This window comes from Alligator sinensis, unplaced genomic scaffold (assembly GCF_000455745.1).
Source record: "Alligator sinensis unplaced genomic scaffold, ASM45574v1 scaffold285_1, whole genome shotgun sequence".
Classification (NCBI taxonomy): domain Eukaryota; kingdom Metazoa; phylum Chordata; order Crocodylia; family Alligatoridae; genus Alligator; species Alligator sinensis.
The window spans coordinates 486,522-512,134 of NW_005842235.1; the positions used below are offsets into that span (position 1 = coordinate 486,522).

The window sequence follows — 25,613 nt, forward strand, 5'->3', positions numbered from 1 at the left end:
TGGGAGGGAGAGGGGTCAGCATGCCAGCCTGGGGCTGCTCTGACCGGACTCAGTGTGCTGCAGAGGTGCTGGCTGGGGCACAAGGGTCCTTCAGTGTAGGGCTAGCTGGCAGGCAGCCCCAAGACTGAAGGACCCTTGTGCCCCAGCTAGCCGGGTTGGCATCTACACATGCCCTGCTACGCATGAAGAAACTCTGCAGCAGGCTAGAACTGGTGCTATCTTGCTGTGGAGTGTATTAGTTTTGCATGCCCTAAATGTCTCATGCAGATGCACCTTAGAATACTGAAGATCTTTTTCTTTTCTCACTTAATACTCTTCTAGTTTAGAAACTTAGAGACTAGAAGTTTTAAGTAACTTGGATTGTTTTGAATATTTGGATCAGAATGAAGTGCAGCTTCTCCTAGTCAGTATTCCCATGTGCAGTAATTACTCTATTTAATTTTCTGTGCCATCAAGTCTTCTGAGAATGTTCATCCAAAATCTATAATAATTTCTCAGGATCTCTGCAATATTCTATTCTTCCTCTATGGACTCTGGCATAATTTTTGCTTCCCTTCCCCACTTAGTAATTTTTTTGCCCCAAATGTGACATACTTTTATGCCATTCTTTCAAAAATGGATGAAAAATAAATCTGCTGTTGACAGTGTTTGTAGTGCAACAATATAAATAATTTTACTGGAATGATAAAAGTGCTTAAAAACAGCCTTCTTGTAAGTTCAGCTATATCAGTAAACAAGCTGTTCCCAGATTGTATTATATTCACAAATGCCAACTTCCTTGTCCTATCTGGATATACTCTGACTTGTGGTACTCTCTGGGCATGTCTACACATGATGCTATGTTGCTGTAGTAACGTGCTACAGCAACATATCATGTGCAGGCAAAAACCATGACACCTCCAATACATCGTCATAGCAACTCACTCCCTCACTATTGCGTATTGCTATGGCGACATAGCTGCTAAAAATAACCATGCACCACTGGTACAGCGCACTATGGGCTCTTACCATGCCCATACCATACCATGATACGGTAACAATGGCGCCATAGGGGCACATGTAGATAAGCCCTCTGGTGTTTTTCTGGAAAAGATTCACTTGTTGGGAAAATTCACATGATATTAAGTAGTCCATGTAATATTGGCTGTCCTCTCAAACTTCATTGGTAAATTGTTTGGTTGAGTCTATCCCATATGATCAAGAACCCAAATTTTGTCAGTCTAGCCTACCAGAAGTTATTTTAACTCGATTTCTTATACCTGGAAGATAAATAAACAATTCTGTGTTCAGATTTAGGTATTTTTTATAATTGAACTTTGAATGTTGTACATGGCACTAGAGATAGGTCCAGTACCACCAGGCTCAAGAGCCTGAGACTTCTACAGTCTTGGGCTCGTAGGCCAAGAGCTTGGCCTTAGTACACGCACTTGGGAGCCACCCTTCTAATCTTGCCCACCATGTCTTGATTTTATTTAAATAAGTAGAAAGTTCCAAATGGTAGTTGGAGCTCTGCATGTGGATGGCATTTCTTTCAGGGCTCCTGCCTTTCCTTCACCCTGTCCATGTGCCAACCTGGCATTTAAGGTCATAGGACTGGTCCTAAATAAAGAGGGAACAAAAATACCCAGACACTGGAAGCCAGATCCCAACCACAGACACAGGTTCTCAGTCCTGGTTTTCAAGTTCCAGGATCTTCAATACCAAGGAGCCTCTCGTGCTTGCGACAATATTCTCCTGCCTAAATAACAGTCCTCCCAATTTAACAGAGGACTTCTGGCCTTTGAGTCAGACTCATTGATCCCTTAGGTGTCTGGCCGGTTATTCCTCAATTCAGTCCCACCGGGCCTGTAACACTCCCCACCACTGGGTTAATTAAAAAATAATAAAGCAATTACAGGGTTAATAAATCAATTGAGGCCCTACCAGGCACTGACTTACATTCTGGCCCCATGGCCCTGCTTCTCCAAAGGACCTGGTTAGGGTCTCATTAGGGAACTGTTGGTGCCTTTTCACTCCTAGTGATAAGATCCCTGCCATTTTAGTTGCCATAAAGAAGTCCCAGCCTGGGTACCAGATGCTGAGTGCTCCTTCAAGCACTCAGTCTTCTGGCTGCTTCCCTCTCCAGAATCAGAGGGAACAGCTTTGCATTCTGCTCCTGGAGCAGCCCCTGCTCTGCCCGTGCATGGCATTGTGTCTGTACTGCGCCCTCCTTTTCCTGGGCTGGCACCAGACATCTGGTTATACTGGATGTCTCAGCACACCCACCTATACACAGCGAGCACACGCTTCTAAAACATGACTACTGCTGCGTCTGCTGCTGCTGCCGCTCCACTGCCACCACTGATACTGATGTCCCTACAGGTAAGTAGGGAATGCCTCCAGCCCTTACCGAGCCACTCTGCTTTTCCCCAGTGCTTGGGGATGATTCTCTGGGGGTTCCCCTGGTTCCCACAAATGTTCTACTTACTGAGTTAGAGCTAAATAAATATTTCAAAACTAAATCAGCCAAAAATTATCTTGGTTTGGGTTCAGCATTTAGTTTTCAAATGATGGGTAATGTTCATTGCCTTTTGAAAATATGACCCACTTTAGGATCACATTTTCCCTTTTTCCTTTGCTGGTTCATAGTCACATTTGTGACCAACTATTACTAGAACTAGCAGAATTTCCTGTTGTTAGGACAAAATAAATGTCATGAAATTGCATCCCATGTCTTTTTACCCTACTATTCAAGGCCATCCAGTTATTTGTTTGATGTTCCTATTCTCTGTATTAGTGATGCCTCCTAATATTGCAAATTAAATTAGTACATCAGCAAATTAAATTAGCACATTCTCATTTTTTGTGCCAAGGTTATTAATAAAAATACTAAAAAAGACTGATCCTAAAACTAATCCTTAAGGATATCTACTATAGTCATCTCTCTTTAGTCTCATAGTTTCTATTTCAATGTAAAATGTTGAGCTCTCTCCTTATCCTGTTTTCTATTCACTGGGTAATTCTTGTACTGTTCCCCATCTTTCCTAGCATACCTAATAATTTCCCATGGCACTGTATCAATCCTGTAATAAAAAACAGATAGTTTAGTTGTATGTTATTCCCTTTGTTAGAAAGTCAATTGTTTCTTCAAAGAAAGATATGAGGCTAATCTAGCATAATCTACATAGTAAACCCATGTATCACTTTATCCCATTTTCCTGCAGTTTAATTATACTTTCCTTCAAAATTTATTATATAGACTTGCATAGTATAAAGATCTGATTAATGAGTTTTGTAGCTGCCCAGGTAACCTTTTTTTTTCCTTTTAAAAATAGGTACTATGTTTGCTGTTCTCCAGTTACATGGTACCTCTCCAAGGTTTATAGATTCACTAAGAATTCTTCCTCTTAGACCAGCAATATCTTGTCCCAGTTCTTTGAGAACTCTGCGATGGATATTATCTAGATTCACTGACTTGAACAGTTCAGAACTTGTCTCGGATGGCAACCTCCATTTCATACCCTCACTCCCATAGTTTTGCCCACTTTTTCAACATTATTATTCTTATTGAAAACTGAGGTATTTGTTGAGGTTTTGTGCCATGCAGAGCTGATTGTTAATCTCTTTCATCCTCATTGCATAAAGGCCCAACTCTGGAGGCCTGACTAATAATTTTGGTGATCTGGGCAGACATGCTTTCAAGTGATAGAGAGGGGGAGAGGAGGTGACAAGCACCAGAGAACACGGGGAGTGTCAAGTGCTGGGGAGTATGTTGAGGGGTGGGGAAAGCCAAGCACTGAAGAACAGGGGTGCAGGGCAGGGCTGGATGCTGCTGACACCCCTCTAAATCAGGCTTATGTCTGGCTTGGTCCTCCCTAATTACATCCCTCTTTTCTTTGTTCCCAGTTATGCATTTGCCTGAAGAACCTCCTTGCCACTCCCCCTTCCTGCCTGGCAGTCCATGAGCCACATCAGCTCACAAGCAGTGAGCTATTTGTTATAATTTCTTTCGTAAAGTCTGACTTACCTTGACGTTAGGCAATTCTCACTGTATTCTAGTACTTCTTGAATGCTAAATGTAGCTTTCTTTGCTGATCAAGCCCTTTAAAAATTCCTTATAGGCTGTTTGCTTATGCTTGATAGTCTTTTTGAAGTGGTTATTTGTCCATTTACATCTGTATTTTTTCACCTTGCTTGGGAGGCAAGTCCCAGATAGCTTTTACACCTTTCACTTCAAAATATTTAAGTCTTTGAGCTCTTCAGTCAACTCAATTGAATAATTTCCTTAATTTTTCTAAGTTCTCCCTTCTAAAATAAAGTGCTATAATTATAGGTTTCCTTCTATTTATCCTTCTGTCCAATTTAAAATGTTTCAAATCTTGATAATTTAATCATGGGTTAATTTTTCTGATGGGAATTTGTATACTCTTTGTTTCCATTACCATTCAGTGAAGAAATCTGTCATTGTTCATATCCAGGAATATATTAGATATACCATTTTTTCTCTAATATATATCAGAAGTATAAACTCTCCCACAATGACACAGTTGCTGAATATCTTTATAAAGTAATAGCATTATAGAGGAGTTTGCCCATATTCAAATCTGATTCTGGGGTGTTGTAGTAGGTCCATAAAACTCCAGTGTTGTCTGATACCTCTAGGCACTTAGCCCTCACCTGTCTGTCTGACATTCTCACAGCCTAGATTTACAAAGCTGCTGCACCTTTGACATTCTCAGTTGTTAGGGAGTAGGCCTGAAGTTCAGTCAGAGAGAAACCTTAGGTGCCTCTCTTTCACTCTTCGCATTGTAGGGCTGCCCTCACTTCGGGCATGTGCAGATGAAATGGGGGCCCTAAATTGAATTGGTGGGTTTTTAAAAACACCGCTTCACTTTAGGGCCCTTTAAACCCCCATGTCATGCATACACCCAAACTTACCTGCCTCTCTGGCAGCAGGGAGGGGAGGGCAAGCTGCCAGTGGGTGGAGCGGTCCCTAGGCTGGGGAGGGGGGCTTGTTCTTCCTTCTGTGGCAGCGGTGCCAACAACCCCCAGCTGGTACCTGCTTGCCTCCCCAGCTTGTGCCATCCCGGGAGGCACCACAGCCACAGAGGGAAGCACTGGGCCCCTATACATCTCAGGCAGGCAGACAGGTTCCAAGGGTGAGGGATGAGAAGGATCAGGCTCACAACTTTTTTTTTCCCTTGGGTGGAGCTTGCCTTCCCAGGCTGCCTGCATGGGCCTTCTGCAGAGCCCCTGAGCTTCACAGAGCCTGGTGCTTCACTCTGCAGCTGCAGGGCAGCAAACTAAAACTCCTTAGAAGAGTTTTAGTTTGCTGGGCCCCAAAGTCATTTAAGGTGCATCACGCCACCGGATATGCTACAGTGGCTGGAATTACAGTGCAATACGCCGCTGACATGTGCAAACACCAACACCATTAAAGCGGTGCAAAAGCATTTAGCCCACTTTAAAGTGTGTTGCACACGTACCCCCTGTTTCGTCTACACATGACCTTAGGCCCTTGCAATGTCTGGCCTTATCAGACCTTGCTCCATCATTCACAGGTCTTTCAGGTTTATCACCCTGCCCCTGCAATCAGCACTTTGGGCTCATCAGCCTCTAATCTGTACAAGTAATCTACAGGGCCATCTTGCCCATGCCCTGCAGTCCCTTGGGCCAAATTGGCTCACAAGCATTTTATAACTATAGCTTCTGCAGCTCTGCTGCCAAGGATATTCTCTCCCTGGCCCTCTGCCAGTGCCTATTTGCCCAGCTGTCCCTAAAATTAGGCCCCCGGGCTTCCCCCTTTTGGCCAGGACAATTTGGCCTTTGTCCTTAAGGGGACAGCTCCCCTTTTTTTCTCTTACACAATCTCCTCATTATAATGAGATTAGGGGGGGTCTCCCATTACCGGAGTCCACAGCAGACTCCCAGCTTTCCCCCAGTAAAGTCTTGTTAAGTGTCATTTAATTTATAAGAATTACAACAATTCAAAATTACCAAAGTGTACCTTATATTGTTACACACATAAAATAATGACTCTAAAGTGTAGCATATAAATTCGAAAGACAGTGTGAATGTAGCTATTTGGAGTAAGGTAAAAAGGATTTCCCAGTGTTGATAAAATGTTAGGTTTCTCCACTGTTATAAATCACTGAAAAATGCTTACTAGTTGGCTGTAAAATACTACTTTGGAAACAGTAATACTTCAGAATTTTTAGGAATAAAAATTCATCATTCTCCATATAAAAAATAAATACATGTCTTGGAGGCAAATGCATCTTTACATTGGTAATCTTGCCCAGCCACTGCATTCAAATAGGCTTAAATATAGTATATTAATTTCTAATACATGTAAATGGATATTTTCTTAAAGTCTATGAAAATATGCTTTTATATAAACAAAAGCACGTGAAAATACAGCTTAGTATATATATCTAAGAGGTAATAACAATAATAATATTTGGTAATTTCAAGTTGTTATAACAGTATAGATAAGGGTGAAACTTGAAAAAGAAACAATTTCCAAGTCTGCACAATAAGACATTAAGAGTAGAGTTATTAAAAAAAATAGATGTGATAACATACAAGTGTGTAATGTTCAATTCTCTCATATACATGGAAATGCCAGAAATAACTGAGGTAATATAGTCTACTTATAACATTTAACACTGATGCTACTTATAACTAGTACTATCCTTATGCTATACTTATGTTATATATATACTTTGTTTATAGACTACTTATAGACGATAGCAATTCTATGATTCAGTATATACTCCTCCTACTTATAGACTATGCGTATGATATAGACTATGCTTATGCTATATTCTACTTATAGCATTCAACACTGATGCTGAATTTTGTCATTTCACTTAAGGGTAGGTTCATATCAGATTAAATATCAGTTTCAAGCTGAATATGATTTTATTTCTTAATATTTTGCCTTGTAAGTCATTTTTTTATATTTGCAGGTTTGGTGATGTCTGCCATAACTGTAATCATTTTGGTACTGTACTTTGCTATTGAGACTTTCGTGATCAACAAGAAGCAGTGGTTGCCCGAGTGCACTCCTGTCTATGTACAGTATTTTGTTAAGTTCTTCATCATTGGTGTCACTGTGCTTGTGGTGGCTGTTCCTGAAGGACTTCCACTTGCTGTCACTATTTCTCTCGCTTATTCTGTCAAGGTGAGCAACAGTTTAAACAATAAATGGGGAAAATATCATATCTATCAATTCTCTTACTATGAATTAATTTGCTAGTAGCACAGTCTTTAACATTACTGTATGGAAGAAAGTTGTGTCATATTTATCAATATAATCAGCATCTCTGCTGTTAGTGAAGCTGCTTTAAAAGTTTGGCATTGCTTCATTATTGAAAGTACTTCTAAGCAAAGTGCCAGCAAAATAAGTTACTGACATACATTCCAAAAACTCTACTTCAGAGAAGTATACTAAACAAGCAATTAAGACATTTAGAATAAACCCCTATTTTACTTTTTGTGCCCAAATGGGCACTACCCAGTTGCGTAACTGCCATTTTTGGCTCTTATTTTCAGGTGCATGACCAAGACATAGGCATTTGGGTTTACAACCCAGGGGATCAGGAGCAGGTGGTTCAGGAGGCTGAGGTCTGTAAGGGATCAAAAATGTAGGCAGTCAGCTTGGGCTGGGAGTGGGGCCAAGAACAGGAGGCAAAGATCTAGATTACAGTCACTACTGGGGGTCCAAAGCAGAGGATCCAGAGACCCAGGACACTAGGAACAAATAGGCAGGAACCATGAAACAAGAAACTAAACACCTGCTCTAGATGAGCATAAGTCATGCAATTACAAAAGATCGGAGGCCCAAGAGGATTTAGAGGTAGGGGAGACCTCTCATATTTTAGCTTAATAACTAAGTGACTGTGGCACTCATCCAGGAAGTAGGGGACTCAGATACTAGGCCTTTTATCTAGAGAGGCCTGGCAGCAGGGAAAGCAGAAAAGTATCAGTGGCACAGGCTGCAGGAGTAGAGGCTGGAAGTTTGCTGCTGCTGAACAGGGAGGAGGGAGATGTTATCTCCTTTTTGCTGGTGATATCCATGTTGACCAGTCAAAAATACACCTGTTTTCTGTGACAAAAAGGAAGTAATGTCTCCCCAGGAGCAGTGAATGTCTGGCTGTTGCTCCAGCAGCACATGTGACTATTGTTTCTCTGCAGGGAAGGTGCAGAATGCAAAGGAAGGTGAAGGCAGGGAGATGGGGAGGGTGGCGAGGTACCTCCTATCCCCATTCCAGCACCCTCCCCTCCCCCAGGCCCACCCATCATTATGTTACTTGTAGGATCACAAACTGTGTGTAAAGGCCAAAAATGATGATTACATGGTTGGGTAACTGTAATTTGGGCATGTAAAATAAAATAGAATCCTGCCCATAAAGTAGGCTCTCTCATATTCTTTGGGCAAGATGTATTAAGAGGATATTAGAGCATCTGATTATTTTAGGAACATACTGGAAGGGGCCTTCTCAGCCCTCAAGTGCATTACACTGAATTCACAGTCATTCATCAACTGAAAGAAGCTCCAATACCACTATTGTGAACCTTCAGGTACAGAGGAACAATATTCTCTGCCACTGCAGCAACAGGGAAGTAGTTTGTTATTGTAACAAAGGCTGGTGACAGAGGTGGCTGTGATATCTTCTGGTGGCATCTGAGCCATTGCTTTACCCTGACTTTTAAGCATTCTCCCTTTTTAGCCATGCCCAAGCCTTGCAGATGTTACCAATCAATCAAATATCATCCATCTAGTGGGCCCTTGGCCCAGATCCACCTCACTTTCTCATCCCCACCCTGGGTCCTGGGCTCCCCGGCCTCATCTCAGCCTGACTCTTTGCTCTAGGCTTCCTATCCCCATCCATTTCAGCCACACTATGGGCCCTAGTCTCTCTAGCCTCATTCATCTTGGCCCCTTTCTGGACCCAGAGGTCTCTAGCCCCTTGTCTCTGCCCTGCTCCCAGGCTCTGGGTCTTACTCCTAGACCTCTGTCTATCCTTCCTCTGCCCTGTTCCCAGGCTAACCTTACTCCCAGACCTCTGGCCCTACTCCCAAGCCCTACTGGCCTGTTTGGATCTCCACCTCCCCTTAATCTCACCCTAAATTGCTGGCATTATCCCAGCCCTAAGGGTGTATTATCCACAGGCATTCTTGGCATCTATTAAGAGTCTCTCTGTAGCCTGCTCTGTGGCTCTTCTTACATCACCATTCTGGGCCAGACTTCCTGCCCAGCTCAGGCCCTGGGCTTATATACACCCTAAGTCCAGCCCCCTTTTAGTCAGGTGTCTCACTTGATTGCTGATTATGCTTTCTGCAATCTTTTTTTTCTTAAAGTAACAGGAACCATAAGTGCCCTGTTACAGTTATGCTTAGAAGATCTAAGGAGAATGCCCCATGTTACTGCAAAAAACAATTGACCTCCCACACCCCCAGCCTATTTTAATCTGACCTAGTAAATATAATTTCTTCCTGACCCCAAACTTGGCTATCAGTAGCTTAAAACTTCCTTGTAAAAAAATATAGCTTTGAGAAGGATTTGTTTTCTTTAAAACTCTCTATATTGAGGAAGGCAGTTTCTATAAGTTTTTTAATGCATTTTATTAAATGCTGTTAGAGGGTGCCTGTACATGAGTGCGGAAGCTGCTTCAACGTGCTGTAATTATAGCGCGTCGACACATGCTCAATTAATTGAGTCTACTGGAGTGTGGTAATTACTGTACTCCAGAAGCCTCCTGTGTCTTGTGTATCAGTGTCCCCACACTGAAAAAATGGTGGTGGGGGCACTTGAACTAAAGCTTGTTGAATGAGCTTCAGCTCAAGTGCCCCCACCACCATTTTGAAGCACAGGGACATTGGTACATGAGACACTGTGGAGCTTTAATTAGAGCAATTCTCAGAGTCCCCATTCCCCACCACCCCTGGAGCACTTGTAAAAGTGCCCAGAGTATCCAAAGCTAATATAAATTATTCTATCAGAAATGTTAAGGGCTTTAAAATTGAAATTCTAAAACCTGGAGTTGTGGATAAGTCTCATAAGTGTGTCCTAAGATTACATTACACATCTATTTGTTATGTGTGCATTCATCTGACAATTGACAAAATAAATTTATTATTAAAAATTATTAAAATAAAACATTTTATTTTCTTGTTGTATGTAAAGAAAAACTGAGGTGCACAGAGGGAGCATGAACATTTGAAATGTTTTGCACATAGTCACACACCAAAGCTGCACCTAAATTTGAAAGAGAAAGAAGATATTCACATTCTTATTTCCTTGTTCTGACCATTAAATATTGCAAACCATGTTCTGAATCAGTTGCATTAAAATATATATATATAATTTCTACCTGCAGGGCCAGATTGTGATGCCAGTTGCTTACTATCTTATGCTATAAAAATTTCACTGACTTCAGTGGACCTTCAGTTAGAGTAACATACTGCTCTATGAGTACAGGTTTAATAATCTGTTGCATAGTGATGCTAATGCAACAGAGATAAGGATTCAGTTATCCATGGTAACAGATTTTTGCAAGATGCATGGCTCAACTGGTTAGTTTTATTTTTTTGCTTTAAGATCACCTATATTCATGGCATGAATTCAATAATAATGGGATCTGGTTAACTACAACAGAATCTAAGTGAGTATAGCTAGCTTCTTGTAATAGAGTACTTGTCAGAGTAAGAATGTTTTGGTTCAATATTAAAATAAGCATTTAAAAGTTTATAAATTAATAGTTCTCAAATTTTGTGGAATTTGCTATAGCTTTTTAAACATCTCTTTTTATACTTTTATCTTTGCTAATTTGTACCTAGTAAGAAGTTCATTTTCAGACTTAGTTACTACAAAATAAATCTGAACCTTTACAGCTCTTTGCTGATAGAAAACAGATATCTATATAAAAAACTATAAGGAAATCAGATGTATCCTGTTTATTTGTTACAGTGATAACTGTTGAAAAATAACCTATTTACTAGCATATACTTTGGATAGGTAAATAATTTGAATACCTAAGCTGATAACTAAAAACATGTTAAACTGGTGTTGCAGAAATTTCTTAGACGAGATACACTATGAATGTTGAGATAACTACATCCACTCATTGAAAATTAAATTGGCAAGTATTTCAAGAGATGGTCACTAATTGGTCCCAACTCTGTTTTAAACAAGAACAACATTTTAATAATCCAGCCTGTATGTATTTTTGCTACTATTAAAGGTATTTAAAGTCTGTAAAAGCAAATTTTGAAGATTTTTTTATCTTGTTTTCCATCAGAAAATGATGAAGGATAACAATCTGGTACGCCACTTAGATGCATGTGAGACTATGGGTAATGCTACAGCCATCTGCTCTGACAAAACAGGGACACTAACAACCAATAGGATGACAGTTGTACAAGCTTACATTGGTGATGTCTACCACAAAGAGATCCCTGACCCAGAAGCTATACCAGCAAAAACCCTAGAATTGCTGGTTAATGCCATTGCAGTCAACAGTGCTTATACAACAAAAATTCTGGTAAGTAGACTTTACTGATAATCAAATGAAAAATGGAATATTAAGGTTCATACATTTGAAGCATAGCTAATACATTAGTGTCATGCTATTAATCATGAAATATTAAATAGGATTGAAGTCCTTAAATGTGGGTAATAGTTACACACAGTTTTGTGTGTCTGTGTGTGTGTCTGTTAACTGTTAAAGAATGGAAATGCTTTGATGTATATTTTGATGATTATGGCTTTATACGTTAGAAAAAATATATGGTTGAATATTTGAGAGAGAAATACATTCATCTCTGGTCTCAAAGTGCTATATTGTACCTTGAACCCCATGTTGTTGTTGGATCAGTATTATTTAATATGCAAATATTCATATTTGCTCACACATCTAACTTTCACTGTCTTAAATAAGACTGCTAAGGGTCAAATTATTTATTCACCTCAGACTTTGCAGGATTGGAACCTGAATTCTTGAATAAAAGGAATTAGATTGGTTAGATAAATTAGATTAATAGCCTATATTCACTTCAGTTTCAATGGAGTGGTATTAAGATTCATTTAACTCACTATGGAAAGAAAGAGATCCAGCAAGGTTCTGTAGGTACCATAGATTCTGCTATGCAGAGTTGACTGAGGCTATGTAGAGACATTCAGTTTCTTCTGTGAGAGTTGCTGCTCTCCCAGGAGAACCCATGAGTGTAGAGACATTCAAGATTTTTCTCCCAGAGTAAAAATGCCTTTCCAAGTGAAGAATAATTTGGGAACAACCAGAATTAAATCACTCTTGAGAGAGTTTCTCCTGAGAGTTAATGCTTGTAGAATTTATCTTTCTGAAAGAAGCCATAGCATAGAGTCACAGCACAGTCCTCCAGTATCCCAGGGTGCTTTGATCCCACTGGCCCCTTCTCCCACCTACACCCCTTATCCCTCAGATATTATGTCACTTGGGCTAGATGCAAATATTTCACTCAATCAGGGAGTAGAACATGCCCCCTTCACAATCCCACACTGTGCTACACAGAGACACAGGCTGACTCTGAGCAGTCTGGGTCAGCCAATCATGACTGCCCTGTGCACTGCTGCCATCTGTTGCCAGGCAGCTGTGTACACAGGGCCCTCCTGGCTGTGCAGTGTCAACACTGCAAGCTGTGTGCTCTTAAAGGATGCAGCATTCAAATATTTATTCAGGTGTCTCTGGGTAAGTATTTCTACCAGAACAAACCCAGGTGTATTCTGCCAGGTCATTTGAACATGTGTACACAACTGAAGAGACTCCAAAATCCTACTTTCCCAAAATGTATTTCATTTGAAAGGACAAGTGTTAGATTTTATTCCAGTTTTAATATCATATATGTAAACACTTTTATTTACTGAATAGATGGAGGGCTCTTGATTTACAAAATATTCTTAAATCAAATTATTTGCCCATTTTCACTGGATTGTCTGGTGTGTCTGAAGTTATGTTAATATGATTTCAAAAGTTGTCATCCAAGATGTAGTCAGAAACAACATTTGGAGAAACATGAGAGAGAATCAGTCAAATCTCTGGTGAATTACTACATCAAAACCAATGTTTTCTTTATTTCAAGATTCATTGACAAATTACTGTGCATGTCTCACTTCCTGGTATGATTTTTAGGAGTGATATATGTATACTTTAGTTATTAGTAATCATTTTTAGAAGAAGGATTTTTTGTAACAGCTTGACACAAATCTGTCAGTAGATGACAAGTATGTTTATGGTGAAGATGTTTGAAACCAATACCTACCTGTCTTTGTTTTACTTTTTCAGTGTATTTCAACAGTAAGAATCTCAAATTCTGCTCAATTTGAGAATATGAATGGACCAATTTAACCAGATATTCTCACCTGGCTTAGAGTAAATGCAATAATATAATTAGGGGTGGGTGAATGGGGGGCACCAGCCCCAGACACTGACTTAGAGAGGACACCAGAATAGCAGCCTTCCGTGAATACACAATTTGGCAGCAGTAGCAGCAGCAGCAGCAGCAGCTATGGCTGTGCGAAACTTTGGGTGCTGATTTGATTCGAAGGAGATTCAGCCTGATTCAGTGGCCGAATCCCCAAATCTAAATTGAATCAGGGGACCAATAAAAAGGTCTGAATCAATTCAAAGCTCTCTGAACCTTCATTCGGACAGTCCCTGCCCACTACAGCAGGAACCTGGAGCTGGACTCGGAGCTGGTAAGTAGGGGGTGCTGGAGGGGGAAGGGGACCATGAGGGGGGACCATGAGGGGACTTCTGCCAGCCCCCAGCCCCCACTCCTGCTCCCCCAGCCCCATGAGCCGCCCGCCACCCTTGCCCACATGGCTGCCCCACCCTCCCCAGCTCCGGCCCTTTAAGAAAAAAAAACAAGAAAAACTCCAGGACTTACTGGCACCTGCAGCAGCCTTGGGGCTTTGCGGGGCTTGTGCAGAGCCCCCCACATAGTGCGGAGCAGTGAGGGGCAGCAGGGATCGCCCCCCACTGGCAGGAACTTGTGAGCCTGGAAGTTTTTCTTGGTTTCTTTTTTCCTTAAAGGGTTAGAGCTGGGGTGAGCTGGGCTGGGCAGCCATGGGGTGTGGGGGGCTGGGACAGCGGGAGGGGGCTTATGTGGAACTGCTCATGAAGCATGGGGCATTGAGGGGCAGCGGGGATTGCCAGTGAGTCGGGGATTTTTTTTTTCAAAGAGCCAGGAGCTGGGGTGGGTGGGGCAGCCACTGTCAGGGCTGGGGGAGCGGGTGGTGGATGGGCCTGGGTGATTCAGAGATTCTGAGATTTGGTGGCAGCTGAATCTCTGAATCAGATTAGGCTGAATCGATTCGGGACAGTGATTTGAATCACCGAATCAAATAATTTTCCCCTGAATCGGTCGAATCCCAGGTGAATACTAGCCGCTTCACACAGGCCTAGCAGCAGCCCCATATCACTGATGTAGCAGCAGCAACTGGGTGCAGGGACATCACACCACTGCAATAGCATCAACAACTGGGGCAGCCAGACAGACTCCCCAGCCCCCAGGTCTCTAGCCGGGTTTTGCTCAGAGTGCAAAACTTGGTAATTATACCTGAGATTAAACGTAAATCTTGCTGTGTCACAGTTCAGTGCACATATTTTAAAGGCAATGACCTTTATAAATCTAAAATAAATAATTAAATAAATAAATTTGCCAGAGCTGAGAGATTTGTCGTCTTTCCTAATGCTAGGTTATATTTTGAAAAGGACTATGTACTTGTTAAACTATGAGAGCTCCAGGTAATCAACCCTGTCACAGTTTGGGCTTTTATATTTTCAGGGACCTCTTTATTTTGCATATTTTAACTTTTGTGCACACAGCATTAGGTTATTGGTGCTCTTGAGAAACAATAGAAAAAAAGCCAATTATTCTGTTGAGTATACACTTAGCTTTCATATGTGCATTTTCTGATCTTGTACTGCCATCGTTCTGTAAATCTAGTAATTGACGGACAAACAATAAAGATTTATGGTTATTTCAAGAGGTCATTTCAAAGTCTATATAATAGGGCTGTGCAAAACAGAAGCGTTCCGTTTCGACCAGCATTTCAACGGTTCGATGGAACAGCATTCCGTTTCAACTTTTGTTTTGAGTCGAAATGGCTGTTCCATGTTGTTTCGTTGAAACAGTTTCATGTTTCGAGCCTGTATTGATGTTTCACTCATAGGATATCATGGGGAAGGTCGAAACAGGCTATAACTTGTCATTTCTACCAAAATTTCACTGTCTATATTGAGTCCATGAGTTTCTGTACCTGCTTCCTAGGAGGCTGATGAAGGGCAGTTCATAGGCCCAGCTCTGAAAAGTGGTTTGTACATTCCAACAAACACCTAACCTCATCACCAGAACTGAAGCCAACTTCAGCCAGGCCGGCCTCTGGCTTCTTTAGTATTCCTTCCATTCAGAATGAGGAGACACACCAACTGCAGGTACTTCCTCAGCCTGACGAAGGGTTTTCAACCTGAAAGCTGGCATCCCGGGCAGCTAATCTGAGCACACTGGGAGCCTCACAACTGCACTGCAACCAACCTGTCAAAGACGTGACAGGTCTGGGCTTTCCCCAGCCAGGACTGTGTACGTGCATATGTTAGCTGGAGGTTATGGAGCCTCCTACCCACCTTTCACCAGGGGATCATTGGTCTTGGCATTTATGGGGCTGTTGCACTGCCCACAGTCCCTCCAAGCCTCCCTACCCTGGCAGGTTCTAGTTTTAGTGGTCATTCTCAGGACCTGGGGCCTCCTCCTTCCCCATAGCCCCATCCCATACCTCCAAGTTTGTCCTGGCAGGGGAACAAGCTCAGCAGGGACATGTTCTTCCCCTACTGGCTGGTGATGCAGTTAGTGCCCTCTCCAGCTGAGAGTGGGGCATTACCTGATTTAAAAAAAAATGAAAAAAGGAAATAGGTGTGGACAGAGTGAGGAGAGTAGCATTCAGTCCATCTGCACCTGGAAACTGGGGAACCCCAGAAGCGGGAGGTTCATCTTCAGGAACACCAGCTGCTCCACCAAACCAGCATTCAAGCAGGTGTGGTGGGGTGTTATTACATCCCCAGTGATGCTGAACACCCTCTCGCTTGGCACACTGGTCGGTGGACAGATCTGGCCACACCTGGCTGCAGCTTGCCCAGTAAGCCAAGAGGTGGCACAGCAGTGGCTCCACATCCTCAGTAAGATAGGCAGCCACCAAGGTGTAAGCTGGAGGTTATGGTGCCTCCTACCTGCCTTTCACCAGAGGGATCCTCGGTTCTGGCATTTACGGTGGCTGTCACCCTTCCAGCAGTTGCCCCAGGCCTCCCAGGCCCTGGCAGAGTTCAGTTTTAGTGATCATGCCCAGGACCTGGGGCCTCCTCCTTCTCTTTAGCCCCAGGTCATACCTCCAAGTTCATCCTCGCATGGGAGCTCAGCAGGGCCAGGTTCTTCCCCTGCTGGCTGGTGATGCAGTGAGTGCCCCCTCCAACTCTGAGAGTGGGGCATTAAATGGTTTTTAAAAAATGAAAAAAGGAAATAGGTGTGGATGGAATGAGGAGTGTAGCATTCACTCCATCTGCACCTGGAGCTTGGGAAACCCCAGCAGCAGGAGGTTCACCTTGAGGAACACCAGCTGCTCCACCAAACCAGGATCCAAGCAGGTGTGGTGGGGTGTCACTACATCTCAGCAATGGTGAACATTCTCTTGTTTGGAACACTGCTTGGTGCATAGGACAGGTGTTCCCAGGCAACCGTGGCTAGATCCAGGTACATCTGGCTCTGGTTTTCCCAGTAGGCAAAGTGGTCACACAGCAGCAGGTCCATGTTATTGGGGTGATAGGAAGCCACCAATACCTGAGCGCTACCTGCCTGATGGTGGGGTCTGGTTCCTCTGGACCACACCATAGAAGCCTGCCCGTAGGCTATATTGGCAGTGCCTGTGGTGGAGGACACGACTGGCTCATGGATGTCATACTGGCATTAGACAGTGGATCCCCCTATTCCATGTCCCCACGCCTCCACTATTCTGCCCCCCTGACTTTCTTTACCAGGGCCTCCATCCACTGATTCAGTGTTTGGCTGCCATATATGGTGCCCTTCACCCTTGGGTCACACGTGGTGCCCAGCACATGGACTACATGCCCAGCAATGGTGACCACCCCCTCGCTTGGAACACTGATTGGTGGACAGGACAGCTGTTCCTGGGCAACCATGGCTAGATCCAGCCACATCTGGCTCTGGCTTTCCCAGTAAGCCAAGGGGTCACACAGCAGTGGCTCTACATTATCGGGGTGATACGAAGCCACCAAGGCCTCAGTGATACCTGCCTGATGGTGGAGTCTGGTGCCCCTGGACCCCACCATGGAAGCCATGCCTTTGGCACACATTGGCAGTGCCTGTGGTGGAGGAGGAGCCTGGCTGGTGATTGGCATGCTAGCATGGGACAGTGGATCCCCTTGTTCCATGTCCCCCCACCTCCACCATTCTGCCCCCCTGACTTTCTTTACCAGGACCTCTGTTCGTGAATTCAGTGTTTGGCTGCCGCATACGGTGCCCTCCACCCTTGGGATCAAGCTGTTTCCTGATGCCCTCCTTCAGCTGCCTCACCAGTGCTTGCATGTCTGGTGACAGCGGCCTGCCCTAGCCAGGAACATTGATCCCCTGGAAGTTCTCCATTTGGCTCTGAAGTTCCCTCACTATGGTGATCACGTGGCTAAGGAGGGCATCAGCAGTGTTGAGGCTCTCGGTGGCCTCAAGGAAGGGCTTGAGAACCACCAAGATCTGGGAGATGGTATCCCACTCAGCACTGTTCAGTGGGCCGCTGATCCCAAGCTCCCTGAACAAGGCCATCTCATGGATTGTCTTCTATTGCTCCACCAGCCTCTCAAGCATCAGGTATGTGGAGTTTCACCAAGTCTCCACATTCTGCATGATTTTGTGCTTTGGGATGTTCAGCTCTTTTACTCTTTTCAAGTACTCTGATCATGCTTCATACAGGGATGGCACCACCATCCTACTGAAGGTGGTACATAGAATCATTGAAGTAGGGTCAGAAGGGACCTTGTAGATCTTCAAGTCCGACCTCCTGCCTGGGCAGGAGGAAAACTGGGCTCAAATGACCCCAGCTAGGTAGGCATCAAGCCTTTTCTTAAAGACCCCCAGGGTAGGAGCCAGCACCACTTCCCTTGGAGGTTTGTTCCAGATCCTAGCCGCCCTAACTGTGAAGTAGTTCTTATGGAAGTCTAATCTAAACCTACTCTCCAACAACTTGTGGCCATTATTCCTTGTTATCCCGGGGGGCGCTGGGGGAAAGAAAGTTTCCCCCAAACCCTTCTGGTCCCCCCTAGTGCATTTACAGATGGTCACCAGGCCCCCCCTCAGCCTTCTCTTGTGAAGGCTGAACAGGTTCAGGTCCCATAGCCTCTCATTGTAGGGTCTTCCCTGATGTCCCTGGATCATGTCCCTGAACCCTCTCAATGTTGTTCACATCCCTCTTGAAGTGGGGTGCCCAGAACTGGACACAGTACTCCAGCTGTGGCCTGACCAGTGTCGCGTAGAGGGAGAGGATCACATCCTTGGCCCTACTTGAGATGCACCTGTGGATGCACGATAAGGTCCGGTTAGCCCTGCCGACCGTGACCTCGCATTGTCGGCCTATGTTCATCTTGGAGTCAATAATGACTCCAAGATCCCTTTCTGCCTCTGTGCTCTCAAGAAGGGAGTTTCCCATCTTATAAGTGTGCTGCTGGTTACTACTGCCCAAATGCAGCACCCTGCACTTGTCAGTATTGAAACACATCCTGTTTTTGTTAGCCCATCCCTGCAACCTATCCAGGTCTTGCTGCAGTCTTTCCCTCCCTACTAGCATGCCCACCTCACCCCAAATTTTGGTATCATCAGCAAATTTAAACAGTTTGCTTTTCACCCCGTCGTCCAAATTGCTGATAAAGAAATTGAACAGTGTGGGCCCAAGGACCGAGCCCTGGGGGACTCCGCTGCCCACTTTCCCCCAGGTCAAATATCACCCGTCCATCACCACCCTCTGGGTATGACCCTTCAGCCAATTTGCAATCCATCTGACTGTGTAGGCATCAGTGACACAGTAACCTTGTTTTTTAATGAGGATGGGGTGGGAGGCAGTGTCAAAGGCCTTGCTGAAGTACAGAAAGACTACATCCACGGCGACACCTGCATCCAATGCTTTTGTGACCTGATCGTAAAAGGCAATGAGGGAGGGCTGACACGACCTGCCCCTAATGAAACCGTGCTGGTTGCCCTTGAGCATCATCCCCGATGCCGGCCCATCACAGATGTGCTCTTTGATGATCTTCTCAAAGAGTTTCCCCAGGACTGAGGTAAGACTGATGGGCCTATAGTTGCCCAGGACCTCCCTCCTCCCTTTTTTAAAGATGGGGACCACATTGGCTATCTTCCAGTCATCTTGCACCTGGCCCAAGCATCACAAGCGCTCGCAAAGCCATGCCAAGGTCCCATGCAATAACCCCTGCTAGCTCCCTCAATACCCTGGGGTGGAGAGCATCTGGACCTGCTGACTTGAACACGTCCAGCCCCTCCAGAAGCACTCTAACCTGGTCCTCCTCAGCCTAAAGTCTGGAGGCGTTCCCCTCGAGTCCGTCTTGAATCATGGTGGGGGGGTCCCGGTCCCTGCACAAGAAAACGGAGGTGAAGAATTTGTTAAAGAGGTCTGCCTTCTCCTCTGGCGCAACCACCAGATTGCCCAGCATATCTTGCAGGGGTCCCATGTTTCCCGGTGCCTTCTTCATCTTCCCGATATATTTGAAAAAAGACTTTTTATTATCTTTGATCTTGGATGCTAGTCCTAGCTCTGTGTCCGCCTTAGCTTTCCTAACACCCCCCACTACAGGCCCAAGCAGTGGATGTATACTCCTCTTTGGAGATAGCCCCCACCTTCCACCGGGTGTACGCCGCCTTTTTGGCAACCAGCATTCCCGGACGCCCTTGGTGAGCCAGGGAGGCTTTTGGGCACTCTTGCCCCCCTTGCTTCTTGTTGGGATCTTAAAAGGGTGTGATTTTTTTGGGATGAATGTGGTTAAAACTTTTTAAAAAGCAGTCCTTTTTAAGGTATCCCAAGATGGATACCCCAGAATTAAGGCATTTCCAGTTATGTCAGTTTTACAAATCTTGGTGGCAGGGTTTGTGTTAATTTGGAATAAACCTTCAGATATTCATCCAAAGCTTGTGCAAATAATTCTAAAAAAATTGTCTGTAAAATTAGTTTGAGAACTTTATCAGTGAGTTTATTGCAAAATTTCTGACGCTTCTACTTCTAGGTGAGATCTAATCCAGGAAGTCAGTGGGGAAATATTTATCAAAACCTCAAGAAAGGTTCAGCTCTTGTTTGTTTGTTAGATGATTGCAAATACTTAGTACTGACTCACCTGCTCATAATCCAAACTGGTTCTCCTGTCTCTGGTATCACTGAGGAAAATTAATATTTAAACTAAAACACATGAATAATTTTGCAAAAAGTGAATAAAATTATACCTTAGTTCTCAGGGTATTGGGATATTAGATGAGATCTTGTAACAGCACTGCAGGGGTTTTGGAGCAAGCGCGAGACTTTCCTCTGGGCACACTCCCGCAGGTGCCAGGCTGAGGAGGAGCAAGGGAAAGGGGGTGGTGCCTTTGGAGATGCAGCAGCATCCCCGTGATGCTCATATGTTTTGTTCCCTTGCCCTGGCTGGTTTGGGCTCAGCAGTGCAGGCAGATAGCGTATGTTGGATCATCTGCCAGCTCAAAATGATCCCAGACCACACTACCTGCACAGTTCTGGGATGTGGGTGCATCTGTGGATGCTGCTTCACTTTCCCCTCCTCAGCAGGCAGAGGCACAGCAAGAGGAGGAGCGGATTTAGCTGAGCCGCTTGCTTCCATCTCTACATTGAACTCCTCCCAAGTGCCTTCTAGGGAAGGAGAACTGGCTCGAAGGGAAACTTGAGGGTTGTTGAGCAGAAACTCAGCTGATTCCCCCTCCTTCCCCAGAATTTCCCTTGCTAGGGCACTGAGATCCAGATCCAGTGTCAGCTCTTCTTCGGGCACTGGAAAGCACAGCATGGGAAGTGACATAGGGGTGGAGTAGGCTGCCGTGCTGGTGCTGGTACTGCTGTTGTGGGTTTTATGGCTGCTGAGCATGGAGGGGATGCAGTCTTGGGAACAGGCAGTGGCAGTGGTACTGCTCCCCTCTCCTTGCTGCTTGTAGCAACCTCATCCCTTTTAGCTGGAAAAAAGAGGCTGCGTCTCAGTTTGATGGCGGGGGGTGGAGGGGGAGTGAACTTACAGTTCTCCCTCTATCCCCTCTTCCACTCCTCCCTGAAGGCTGACCAGTTTGGCCACCTGCCTTTCCATCATGCTTCATGAGGTGTTTCATGTCTTCCTTTTCAAGAAATATATAAATGTATTTGTGTCCCTATATAAACTCAAAACTGTAGGTCTGTTGCAGTGAAGAGATGTATGAATGGGATAGAAATATATCTGTCTGTGTATATAAATTCAATAGCGTTGCTGTGGTGCAAAGAATGAACGTATAAAAACAAATATATATAGTATATTCCTATATAGAGTAAATTCTATAGTAACCCTATGCAATATAATTACAAAATTCAAAAGAATAAATCAATGAAGATAATAATAAAAAGAAGCACCTACAAGAAAAAGGTATTCTGAAATCCCTCTTGCTAGGGTAACAAGCAGGGAATTCTTTAGAAAATCAGTGCTGCCAGCCGTAGTGGTCTGACGGTGAGCTTCTAGAACAGACAGCTCAGAAAGTCACCCAAGGCAGAAAGCAGGGACAGTTCAGAAAATGCTGCCTTTTATGCAGTTTTTCTGTCCCTCCCCCAGAGTACTGGGGTTGGAAGGGACCTCAGGGAAGGGTGACAGTCAATGGCCAGCTACACATGTCAATAATGAGAGTACTCCTTCACCCTTACCTTCCCCCCTCCTCCCCCTCCCTCCCCTTACTTTACTTTCTCTTTTCCTGCAGGGAAGCAAGCCAAGCCATTGAAGGTAAGCCCATAGCCCAGCTTCCCAGTCGAAACTTGAAACGTTTCAAATTTTTTGAAATGTTTTGACCTGCCCCGTTTTGTTTTGACCCTGTTTTGAGCCTGCCTGTTCCATTTTGACTTTGCTTTTTTGATAGCAAAACGCCTCAAAACAGCGTCAAAACAAAATGGGCAGCAAAATTTTTCACAGCCCTACTATAAACCAAAGTTTTGAGAATGAAAGTCATGATATACTGGATGCATCTTCACATGCCTGTGAAAGCATGTTTGGTACTGCACAGTCATTTAGTAGTTGCTTTAGCACGTACTAAGTGACTGTGTAGTACCCACCAGTACTGTGCAGTCTCAGTGGCACACGGTTATTTTTAGATGCTACATTGCTGTAGCAACAACTTACAGTGACATAACTCATTGCTACAACAACATAGCAGTGGCATCATGGTTAGTGCCCTCTGATACTAAGTTGCCGTAGCAACAAGCTATTTCACCATAACTCGTCACTACAGTGATGTAGCATCTCCTATAGACGTGCTCACTGAGTGTGAAATACCATACTTTCTCACACACAACATGCCCCAGCATGTAACACACACCTTGATTTTGAAAGGCAGAATGAAGAAAAAAGATTTTTCCAGAGTTATGGCTGCATAGAACACATACACAGCCAAATCTTCAGCTGAGTCACCTTCCCTTTCCTGCTTACCTAAAGCCAAAACCCTAACTGATCCTGAACATTGGTCTCCATGGTGGATCTGTGATTCTGAAAAGAGTGAAAGAAGCTGTGAAACAGGAGAGAGACCAGGAGCAGCTAGAAAATAACACAATAGCCCTAAGAAAGGTTAGTTTGATTAGTGGAACATCAACACCATTAAAGAAGAGAAACAATCATTGACGCCACTAGTGTGAAGGACAATGAGCCATTAAGTCAAGTGACAATAAACTGAGTGCTCAGACAAACATGAATGGAAGGAAAAATAACTTTGATTAACATGTGTTAAAGAAGCATTTCTGTACAAGTTCAGCTTCTCAGAATATAGTATTGGGATGACAGTAATGGGTAACAGGTCTGCAAAATTTTCTCACCAAGTGTTTCCACTTCCTTTAGGAGAACATTCTCAGTATTGATAAAATGTAATTTCTGGTCAAGAATAATTCAAAACTCTTATTTTGTTCAATGTGACTCCTGGCTAGGTTTCATCTCCAACACCTAGTTGAAGTGGATTGTATGTTTCCACTGGAAAGGCTGAAGCATCATCGGTCATTACTTCAGTTCTCCTTAAACAAACTGTGTTTCTGTAAAACTGATAAATGCCTGAAATGCTAGGGAAAACACCTCTGCTCTAGAATTTCTATCAAGCCAATGTTTGTGCTTGTTTGTGTAATCTTAGTTGTGAACACGTATCAGCCTTACAGTAACATCATGATCACAACCATTGCAGCACAAACCCCAAATACTGTCATAGTTGTATTATCTTCATTACTTGACTCCATTTTTAATTAACTTGAAGACAGTGTTGTCAAAGAGAATAGCTATAATAAGTAAAACATAAGACAATGAGGTCTTAGTTTCACAAACCTCATTAAGACTAGATCATAAATAAGTCTTGTATAACATGCAAAAATAATTTTTTAATGTGTCTATGTATCCAAGGTCATTTTTCTAACTGCTAGTTATATGTATACTTAGACATATATTCTTTACGCATATTTGAATGAAATTGTCAATATCAACTGAAACCCAAAGAGCATATTAATATTGTGTCACAAAATGAAATCTTATTCATTTTAATAATTATATAGATTTGTGTATGCTACAAATTGTATTTTGTGGGAACTTACATTTAGAGTGATTATGTATTAGACTAGAAAATTAGTCAAAATATGCTGCTGAATGAGAAATGATGAGTTCACTCTTGCATTATCTTTTGATTAAAGGGCAGTAGACCCATTAATTTAAAAAAAAAAAAAAAAGGAAAGGTAATGTCACTGCTTGGATAAAAGATTTGCATTTCTCTTAGAAAGTAGACACAGATTATTCCACCAGAACAATAATACAATTAAATCTAGTCCTTTGTAATATTTTTCAAGGACAAGGTTATGTGATGTTATGTGATGAGTTAAACTGGCATTCAGTTCACTTCAAAACCACGTTAGTGCAGCTCTTAAGCTGCTGGTATGAAGCCGTTCACTAGAAAGTCTTTTTTCCAGAATAAATGTTTCAAATATCTCTGAGATATCTTTTTCCAGAATGAAGTAAATAACAGTTCATGCACTATAGTGTTAAGTAATGGATGGGGACTGTAAAATATCTCTTATTCTGAAAACATGTATTTTGGGGCTTTTGTATAGAACAAGTAGAAATAAAGATTCCACACATCTGAAGTTGCTCAAACTAGTAACTACAAACTTTTATTGAACTTTTTACCCTTCTTAAAAAGGCATTATAAAGTACCAGTTCAGATGGTGTCTATGTTTTGATAATATGAGTATAATGGACATTTTTATGTGGAGCTCCTCTTTAGCCATTATATTTAGTAGTATTTAGTGGTATTTAGTAGGGCTGTGTGAAACAGCAGCATTCCGTTTTGATGTCCATTTCAATGTTTCAATGGAACAGTGTTTCATTTCAAGTTTCATTTCATTTCAAAACCACCGTTCCGTTTTGTTTCGTCCAAACTGTTTTGCTGTTTTGACGTTTCACCCATACAGTATAATGGGGAAGCACAAAACTGCCCATACGTTTGCCATTTTGTGCCTGATTTAGATGAAACTTGCAGGGATGGTAGCCCCTTCTGAGGCCATGAAGTCTGCCATGTTTCAAGGTACAGGAGTTTCTGGGAAAACTTGATAGGTACAGGAGGTTCTGGGAAACTGCACTTCAAATTCTTGAAAGCAAAACTCATGTCACTTGTAAATGCAAAGGCACAGGAGGGTGAAAACTAGAGGGATGGTAGCCCCTGATGAGGCCATGAAGCCTGAAAAGCTTCAAGGATATAGGTGCAGAGGTTTCTGGGAAACTGCACCTCAGGCTGCTGACAAGCAAAGCTCGTGATGTGTGACTTTGTGTGTGTGGTAAGGCACGCCCGCACTGGTGCTGGGGCCTCTATGTAACATAGTAGTGTGCACCAATGAGGCCTTCTCCTCCTGTGCAGCCTGAGCCAAGTCCACCACTTTAAATGACAATAGCTAATAAAATAACTTAGTGAGTACTAGCACAGTAGCACCAGCAGCATCTCGGGAACCAGACTGTGAAGGAGCCTTTCTTTCCCCTCCTGCAGGAGCTTCTTCTCCAACATGTGTGTTAAGCTGCACCCACACTGTGTGACTGTGTGTGTGTGTTAAGGCGTGCCCTCGCTGTGTGACTGTGTGTGTGTTAAGGTGCACCCTCACTGGCACTGCAGCCTGTACACGACACAGTAGTGTGCCCAGTAATGTCTTCTCCTCCCATACATTCTCAGTCTGATCTACCACTTTAAATGACAACATAGATTCATAGATGTTAGGGTCGGAAGGGGCCTCAATAGATCATCGAGTCCGACCCCCTGCATAGGCAGGAAAGAGGGCTGGGTTTAGATGA

At 43.4% G+C, this 25,613-nt stretch overlaps 1 protein-coding gene across 1 annotated transcript in view; it reads left to right on the forward strand.

The window, feature by feature from the left end:
• LOC102371752 (plasma membrane calcium-transporting ATPase 2) overlaps positions 1-25,613 on the forward strand; it is a 664,574-nt gene that overhangs the window by 432,246 nt on the left and 206,715 nt on the right. The window contains exons 11-12 of the mRNA XM_014521639.2: positions 6,951-7,165; positions 11,286-11,528. Of these exons, the coding sequence (XP_014377125.1) occupies positions 6,951-7,165; positions 11,286-11,528 (458 nt within the window). The remainder of the gene's footprint in view (positions 1-6,950; positions 7,166-11,285; positions 11,529-25,613) is intronic.